The sequence below is a fragment of the Miscanthus floridulus genome, chromosome 10, assembly GCF_019320115.1.
Source record: "Miscanthus floridulus cultivar M001 chromosome 10, ASM1932011v1, whole genome shotgun sequence".
NCBI classification, from domain to species: Eukaryota; Viridiplantae; Streptophyta; class Magnoliopsida; order Poales; family Poaceae; genus Miscanthus; species Miscanthus floridulus.
In genome coordinates this window covers 83,057,083-83,066,246 of record NC_089589.1, presented here as the reverse complement: position 1 = coordinate 83,066,246, position 9,164 = coordinate 83,057,083, and the positions used below count along the sequence as shown (strand labels likewise).

At 50.1% G+C, this 9,164-nt stretch overlaps 2 protein-coding genes across 2 annotated transcripts; both read right to left on the bottom strand.

Moving 5' to 3' along the window:
• Positions 1-207: 207 nt before the first annotated feature.
• On the bottom strand, positions 208-3,330 carry LOC136484973 (uncharacterized). The gene is made up of 2 exons (XM_066481929.1): positions 3,213-3,330; positions 208-2,301 (listed from the first exon to the last, which is right to left on the bottom strand). The coding sequence occupies exon 2, from the start codon at positions 1,730-1,732 to the stop codon at positions 296-298; it is 1,437 nt and encodes a 478-aa protein (XP_066338026.1). The 5' UTR covers positions 1,733-2,301; positions 3,213-3,330; the 3' UTR covers positions 208-295.
• A 98-nt stretch (positions 3,331-3,428) lies between these two features.
• On the bottom strand, positions 3,429-5,138 carry LOC136484972 (nod factor hydrolase protein 1-like). The gene is made up of 2 exons (XM_066481928.1): positions 3,875-5,138; positions 3,429-3,745 (listed from the first exon to the last, which is right to left on the bottom strand). Exons 1-2 carry the CDS (start codon positions 5,040-5,042, stop codon positions 3,570-3,572), a joined length of 1,344 nt encoding a protein of 447 aa, XP_066338025.1. The 5' UTR covers positions 5,043-5,138; the 3' UTR covers positions 3,429-3,569.
• Positions 5,139-9,164: the final 4,026 nt, after the last annotated feature.

Sequence of the window (9,164 nt, the reverse complement as noted above, 5' to 3'; positions counted from 1 at the left end):
AAGCTCGTCGACGACCGGAATCGGAAACGCGTCCTTGACGGTGAGCGCGTTTAAGGCGCGGTAGTCGACGCAGAAACGCCACGCCCCGTCCGGCTTCTTGACGAGGAGGACCGGAGACGAGAACGCGGAGTCGCTGCGGCGAACGATGCCCTGCTCCATCATGGCGGCGCATTGCCGCTCCAGCTCATCCTTGTGGGCCGTCGGGTACCTGTATGGGCGAACTGCCACCGGAGCCGCACCCGGCTTGAGGGTGATGTGGTGGTCGTGGCCCCTGGGTGGTGGGAGGCCGGTCGGTTCAGCGAACACGTCGGTGAACGAATCCAACAGCTCGTCGAGGAGGGAGTCCGTGGCCACCGCAGCATGGAGGGTGGTCGCCGTCGGCGGTGGAGCGCCCTGCCAGCACACCGCGCGGCCACCTTGCTGGAACGCCATGGTGCGGGCAGTTGAAATCCCAAACAATGGGCCCCAACGTGGCCATCCAGTGCGTGCCGAGGACGACGTCGAAGCCCGCCAATGGCATGACGAAGAGGTCGACGCGGAAAGTGCTGTCGTCGATGGAGAGCGGGGCCTGGCGTATCACACCCGGGCAGGACACGCGTTCCCCGTTAGCCACCGTTGCCGTAAGCCGTGGCCGGGGCTCAATAGGCAGCCCGGTGCGCCGCGCAGCCGCCTCGCCAATGAAGCTGTGGGTCGACCCGGAGTCGACGAGGGCCACGAAGGTAGCAGGCCCCAGCGCCACCTGGAGCTGTATGGTGTTGGAGACGGACACGCCCGCCACAGCGTGCAACGAGAAGACCGGCGCCTCCGTATCCAGGGACTCCGTGGCAGCGACCTCGTCAAGCTCGACGCCGTCGATGAAGAAGAGCCGCTTGCAGACGCGGTTGTGCCCCCGCGTGTACTTCTCGTCGCAATTGAAGCAAAGCCCCCGCTTGCGGCGGTCGTCCTGCTCCTGGAACGTCAGGCGCTTCAGCGGCCGGCCTTCAGCCGCGGCCGGGGCTGGAAGTGGCGGCGCCGGCAGGGCCAAACGCGGTGCTGGTGCAGGCAGCAAGCCGCGGGGCGCAGCTCGAGCAGGCGCCTGAGTGTGCTGCTCGCGGAGCTCCAGTAGGCGCGCCAGGCTCATCGCTGCCGCCAGCGTCTGCGGATTGTGGACGCGGACGTCGAAGCTGAGCGGAGGACCGAGCCCGCCGGTGAAGAGCTGGACCCGCTGCGTCTCCTCGAGGGGCCCAGCCCGGGGTAGCAGGGCCTGGAAACGGTCCTGGTAGTCGACGACGGTGCCGATGCGGCGACACTCTGCCAGCTCGGCCAGGGGCGCCGCGCGCAGTGGGGGCCCGTAGCGCAGGTGCAGCAGCTCCGTGAAACGGCGCCAAGGCGGCGTGCCTTCATCCCGCTGGAGCTGGACGTACCATAGCTGCGCGTCGTCCTCCAAGTTGTAGGAGGCCATCCAGACCTTCTCCTCCTCCATGATCCGCTGCTGATGAAAATATGATTCACATCTATTGATAAAAATCAGCGGGTCGGACTTGCCATCGTAGCGGGGGAAATCCATCTTCTGGAATTTTGGCGGACGATCGTTGTGGTGCTCGCCCGACGCCGACTTGGTGCCGGATGACGACGTGCGGTCGGAGGCGAGGGCGGCAATTGCCTTGGCGTTGGCCTCAATGGAGGTCTGCATCGACTTCACGGCGCTGGTGAGCGCCTCCACGGACGCCTTGAGGTCGGCGGCGTCGCCCATGCCGGCTGAACAGGACGCAGCTGAGGAGGAGCCGGAGGCAGGGGACGCGGCGAGAGGGTCCCGCGGCGGCGACGCGGAAACAGCGGGCGGCGGCGAGACGGAGTGGCGCGACGAGGATCTTCTGGAACGTGATACCAGGTTGTCAAGGGCGTTAAACCCCCGGGTAGCCGGCCCTCGGCTACGGAGTTCGTAGCCTTGGTCCGTTGTCTTCTCCGGCGAGGTTACCCTAGCCGCAGGCTTAAGTCAGTAGAGAGAGATAGTAGATTGGATTGATAATTCTTGCTTGCTTCCCAATAGCCTAATACAGACTCTATATATATGGCCTAAGGCCCAACCTGACGTGAGCCACAGCTCCTATAATTTAGGGAAATAAAACATAAAAGGAAACTAATTAAAAGCTATCTCCTATTTCCATGCTTACCCACTAGGCGTGGCCCTAGCCTGGGCGTCCAGCACGCCTGCACGCTCATCCAGCGCGCGCTCAGCGCGTTCGGCGTCGCGGCGTGCATCCCTGGCCCGTCGGCTCCGGCGGTACGTGCGGCCGACCATGACATCATCACAGTGAATAGCTGCATTCATAGAGAGGCAGGGGTCTTTAGCAAAGCTATGCAAGGTGGGATATTTCAGTGACATCAAGCTGCCAAGAATGACATCATCCCAAAGACTCACAGTATCACCCTTATTAGGTGAGTCAAGCTGCCAAGAATAGCCACACCTCTATATTTCAGATGTAATCTCATGATACCCTTCCACCAAAATGAGCCCTTTTCTCTCCTTAAGTGTAGAACCCCACTGGGATAATACTTCTCCCAAATCAAGTGCACCCATTGGACATCCTTCTTGTTGTAGAATTTGTCTAGTTGCTTAAGGAGGGCTTCATTCTGCAAAGTCAAGTTGACCACTCCCAATCCTCCCTTATCTTTGGGTCTCATTACTATGTTCCATGCTGCAAGGTTATAGCCTTTTCTATTAAAGTCTTTGCCTCTCCAAAGACAATCCTTTCTATATTTGTCAATTATATCAATTACTGCAACAGGTAGCTTGAGAGAATTATTAAGGTCTAATTTGTTTCAATACCGAGGGGCCAGGCTCTATATTGGGAGATGCCGCTTCTAGTTAGAGTCCAATACCAAGGAAATGGGTCTCGACTCTCTAATTCAAAATCTAAATTCCACGTACAATCAAACAGAGGCATTTAGGAAATCTGATTCCAATTTCCAATTCTAACCTCTAATATCATCATCCAAACAGGGTATTGTAGATTTTAAATTACTTTTTTCAAAGCTGACTGTTTTTGTAAACTACTTGAACTTAAGAGTATCGATTTAATTCTCAAAATTCAAGAAGAAATATATCAATTGATGTTAATTTGAATACTAATAAAATATAGATCAATAGAGTATGGAGAGCGTTATGGCTAATCTGTGGGAGTGCGTGGAATCATGGTGAGGGAATCTTTATGGGAGAGCGTTCGGCTTACCTCATATTTGGCTTGTTCGACTTCTTTTGTCAGCCGGAACAGTGTTTTTCTCTCACAACAATTCAGCCGGAACAGTGTTTTCAGCCAGTTTCAACCAAGTTTCAGACCAGCGAACGGGGCCTAGTGGATATCTAAATGAAAATATAGAGTGTCTGTTGGAGATCCTCTTAGGAAAAAAGAAACAATCCATTCATACACAATGTGGCTATTAATCACTGAACATGATGTGACACTTTTTTTTGGGCAAAGAACGACTGTGAGAGAACTCAATAAATACAACAGAGCATATATTAGACATTCACTTTGATGAATATATCATCTGAAACTATTTTTACATTTCTGGCCTGTTTACTGATATTATTCTTGAAACAGAATCACCAACAGAAGTACTGAAGACAGCAAACAGCTGAGAGATTTTGAATACCAGCTACCAAGTGATACTGAAGATGAATTAAATGCAACATATTGGTTTGAACCTCCTGCGTGCATGATTCCAAAACCACCTTGAGCATATTGTTGCCATGATTCCGATGCTGCATCAGACAATGTTTGCACTTTTCCATTAATTTACATATGTTATATCAAACATATGCTATATCAAGATGAGTATTTAGCAGATTAAATCAATTTACATATGTCATCATAATCGAGTAGTTACTGACCTTTCTTGGATATTGTGCTGTTTGAGTCGTCAAAGCCGACGGTCCACAGGAAGTAGCCAAGCAACTGAGATCTCGCCGCAAACTCTAGCTTCTGCTGCACTACCTGTGCGCCGTCGAAACTGACCCAGAGGTCACCGTTGTAGAAATACTCTGCCACTGATTGGTTGTCATAGGTGACAACGGTGCTTTCAGAGTTCAGGTACTCTTCAGCCTCTCCATATGCAATTATCCCAGTCTGGTTGCTTTTCCTCTGCTTTGTTCCGGCAGCGGCAGTCGGCGATCCTAGCCCATTCTTGGCCTTGTTCCTGAGGAACCATGATCTTCCAAACAGAGGTATCCCCATCACCAGCTTACATGGAGGAACTCCTGCATCCAGCCATGAGATGACCCCGTAGCTCACTGAGAAGTGCGACGACTTGTCGTAGAGAGGTGCATCAGCTGTGGTGACGCTGCTGTCCCCGTGGAAGCCGAAGGTGAGGATATTCGCCCAGTCGAGGTTGTCTGAGATGTCATCTATGGGGTAGTCGAGGTTGCCGTCAGGCATGTCAAACAGGTGGTTGGAGAAGTAGAGTGTTGCTGTCAGGAGAAGAGGACCAGACAAGGAGTTGGTCGCGGATTCCTCCATGATCCTTGCTCGCCACTCCGCAAGAAGGACTCCAAGGTTCTCCATGTCCATCTGTGTGACTGGGAAAATCCACGACAAATCCAGGCCGTCGAAGCCGTTGGCTCGAGCCAGTTCCACGGAGGAGTTGATGAACACACCCCGGAGGTTCTTGTCTGAAGCCATTTTGGAGAAGGCGGTATTCGACGCATCCACCCTGTACTCATTTGTGCCGATGGACAGCATGGTCTTGGTAGAGGGGCTCCTGGACTTGACGGTACCAGAGAACGCAGCGAGCAGCGAGCCCTCCTCTTCGGTCTGCTGAGGCGCGACAGCATAGCTTGTCTCGTCGATGGACACTGAGCTGTAGTAGAGGTGAGTGTACAAGGAGGCGTCGATGCTACTGACCGGGGAGTAGCGGCTTGAGGGCGGCGACCAGTAGCCAGCTCTCACTCCAGCAGGTGCTCCATTGCCGCCGCATTGCTGCTGTGATGTCGATGCCGAAACCACTGACAAGAATCCAGCAAGGGAGATTATTGAGGATATGATGAACCCTTCTAGCTCCATTGCTGGGAGGTGGTGAAGTGGTTGCAGTTGCAGTGCGAAGCTGGACTGAGGACGAACGAAGTGGTTACAAAGTTGAGCATCGCTTTGAGCCTTTGATATGAGGGGAGAAATTCTCAGTGGTTTGGTGGGAGCAGATGGATGGCGATCACTTATTGCATTGCATAGCTGTCCCTCATCAGGCTGCCGGAATGCCGGACAGAAGCGAGGGATGCGATGCTGTGCGTATTTGCCTTTGGTAATGACTAGTAATTAGCTTGCTGGTAACAAGTAGATTAACACTCTGTTCTGGGGCTTAATTACCCTGCCTATTATTCTTTAAATTCGCTACAGGCAACGCGTGAATGGATCTGGAACTTCTGCTGGTAGGACATGCTTGGCTTATATTTGAAAAATGACAACCCTGTTGTCATTTTTGGAACTCTTTCAGAACCCTTCAGGCCTAATCTACTCCCACTGTGTCACCTCTGCTTTGAGCTCTGTGCAAAGGAAACCGGAATGTTAACTGCGGTAAACAGACATTGCTCAGCACAATTGTAGATGTGCAAAGTTTTTTCAGCAAACCTCTTCAACAGTTCAACCTTGATGATGAGGCATGGGGCTGTCACTGAGTGTTGACTTTTTTTCAGTTAGGGTGCCACCACTTTTGTTTGGTCTTGCAATCCAAAAGAGTTGTTGAGTGGGGGTTGGTATGTGCTGGTAGAACTTTCTGTTAAGCCTCTGCTTAATTTTAAGTGGATGGTTAACTGCTCACTGCATTGTTGTTATGCATTGTACTGCAGACCAGGTAGGTGCATGCGTTGCAGGCAGGCCATGTGCCCAGAGCGTCAATTATGAGGTCAGCGTGGCGACGGCGTGTCCTCTTGCGTCCGGGCACTATTTGGAACAGGAACATTTCGGAGCATTTTGGATTCCGGTTTGGGTGTGACGACGAAACGCACTGGGAGGCTGCTCACTGTTGCTCCACTTCGCCATGGATCCATGTCGGAAAGCTGGCTACTTCACGTGCTGTGCACCTGTGGCCTGTTGCTGCTGTGTTTTAGGATCGCAAAGGCTGGTTGGATGGATAGACTGACAACCATATGATTCTAGGATTTTGTTAGATTTGTTTTGCTAGCAAATATGCCCGTGCGTTGCAACGGAAAAAACACTAACACGTTCAAATCCGATAAGAGCATCTTCAAGAGTCTTTCTAAAATTTATTTTCTAAATCATTATTTAGAGAGTCATTTAAATAAAAACGCTTTCTATATTTTTACATCCTCCAACACATTTTCTATATCTTATGTATATATACTCTAAGTAGCTATCCTCGTCATATTTAGCTAGCAAGAAATCTAGAATAGAGGACATATATATTTAGATATCCTATTAAAGAAGCTGTCGATGGTATTTTTTTATCAAAATATTTATTCCTAACAATTAGGAAGAAAATAGATGAGAGTCCCCTTGGAGTTGCTTTAAAACAATTAAACAGGACCTAAAACTTATCTTTTTCATAAAAAAAATAGCAACATGTCCGTGCGTTGCAACGGAACGTATACATATCATACACCTAAAGGTTTATTTATTTAATAATATAAAAGGTTTATCATGCTACTTCAAGTGACCGGGAGCCAATTAGTTAATTGCATGGGTTAGCTTTATATATAATATATTTTGCATTGGTCCATATGTGTAGAACTTCGACCCAAGTGGAAACAAACTAAATCTGCATAAAACATTTTTAATGTAGCTATATAGTAATCTTCCTAAACAGTAGCATGTGAACCAAACTCATGGCAAAGAATTTGTAGTTGGGAAGAAATTTTGCTACCTCCTTCAAAGCAGCCAAGCAGGTGAAAACTTGGAAAATAATACATACTCCACATATTCCTACCCCGTTTGCTTGTCTGAAATTTGGCTGAAATTGGCTGAAAATACTGTTCTGGTTAAAATGTTGTGAGAGAAAAACATTGTTCCGGCTGAAAAAAGAGGCCGAACAAGCCGGATTTAAGGTCAGCCGAACAGGGCTGCATCCACATTTGTCCTCTCTCTCCAGTTCTCCAATCATCTATCTCTCATGCATGTTTTCTCTTCTCATAGCTCATCTCTCAAACCCGCACAGCTCCCTGCTTCCTGCTCTTGCTCCGACATCGACCTAGCAGATAGTCGGAGCCCTGTCAAGCGTTAGCGCGGGGGAGATAGCTTGAGGATGCCTTGTCGAGCATCGGCGCAGGGCATCTGTTGAAGGGCTGGGCACTGGGCAGTGAACTCGTGATTGGCGCATGTTGTGCGACGTTGGTCGAGCTCGAGCAGACATGTGATTGGTTGTGCGAGCGAATGAACGAGCTCGTGCAAGCTGCAAGCAGGAGCGGCGTGGGAAGCACTTTGTTTCTGTCATGCCGATGGGTTTGCTATTTGCATCGAAGTCGGCGAATCCAATCGGCTGCCCACTACCGGATTCTTTTTTCTTGTTTGAAGTCCGAACCTTTTGCTTTTGATTTTTTCTTTTGCCATGATGATTTGGTTTCTAAATTGTATTCTTCCTCGAATTCATGAATACATGGATGACGGTTTGATTTGTACATGTGTGTCGGGGTCGTAACTCTGGGATGTCTCGAGACACCGATTAGTCAGCAGGCCACATGGCCCGCAAAACAATGGCTAACAAAGGTCAGAACGACCGAGGCCCAGCGAAAGCCAAGCGGAGCGGGCCAGCCGCCAAGGCCGGGGTCATCCCCGACCTCTTCCACCCGTCTTAATACACAACCTCTCCCCGTCACGACCCCCGGAAGGGATGGAGGGAGGTCAAGCGTGGCTAGGCGCGCCTGCCCTGACAAGAGCAAGCATACCGTACTGACCCTGCAAGGACCGAGGGGATAGCAGTCACCTCGCCCCGGTCAGACAACATCCCCGTGCCATACCGCACTAACGAGACACCCACCGTCTAAATATGGACCGACTAGACGCTTGTACGATCACACCCACTACAGGGTGGGGATCCACAACAAGGGGCTCGACGAAAAGGTCATCCATACCGGCAGAGTGCCCCGACTCCGACAATCGGGGCCGTGGCCCTCGGTCCCGCAAAGCGATCAAGCGATCGAGGACCTTGGGCAGCTACCTACTTTGGGTACGACACCCCTGGGAACCAGGAGACGATGACAAAGGCCACGACGGAAACCGCGTTGCACAGGACAGCTGACAAACCGCCATCGAGGCTACAGTGCCGCCATGGCCGACACGGTAGCGCCGTGTCACACCATGCCGCAACATGGCCAGAAGACCATTACGATAGCCACGATCAGACATGCACTAGAAGACGGCGTAGCTTGCAAGCCAAGTTAGCTATGCCCTTCCTCATGCTCTCGACTCTTCGGTCGGGAGAACCTCTTCTTTATGCAAGCCCTGACCCCGAATTCTATATAAGGGCAGCCAGGGCACCCATCTCGGGGGTCGAGGGACATCCTCTAACATTCCATTCATTCACCATTATAGTGGGGCTCCTAAAGCTTCTCTTCGGACAGCCCTTCGCCTAGCATAGGTCTTTCTGTCTCTTTCACCTTTCTTGCACCTCCATTGTAAGAACTTCAGAGCATTCAAGTGAGGAACACGCACTCGATCATCTCTGAGACTGGACATTGGGCTCCGGCCTGAACCAGTATAAATCCTCATGTCTAATCGTCTTCCTAAAGCGGCGTAGCAATCGTATAAGTTTACTAGTCCGGTTTACGAAACACCGACAATGTCGGATCTGAGACCCCAGGTCTCCAACTTGTTCTCAAACTCTGTTTTAACTTTTGTTGACAAATAAGGCATTTTCATATTTATTTTAATCCATAAAAATAACGCAATAAAAAAGAGAGTGAAGTCATGAATGAAAAGACAGAAACAGTTCATGACAAATGTTAACATGATGATAAGACAAATTATAGAGCCGAAACATATGTGAAACATTGTTTTACATAGCTGAAGCATCACAGACATGATCGTTTTATATAACTGAAGCATCACAGACATGATCACAAATATAAAAGATGTGTTCTCAAATATTAAGATCATGATGATCACAAAATTAAAAGGAACCAGAAAACCAGTACTAGCATAATCATCCAAATCAACCAAACAGAGCATGTTGAATAT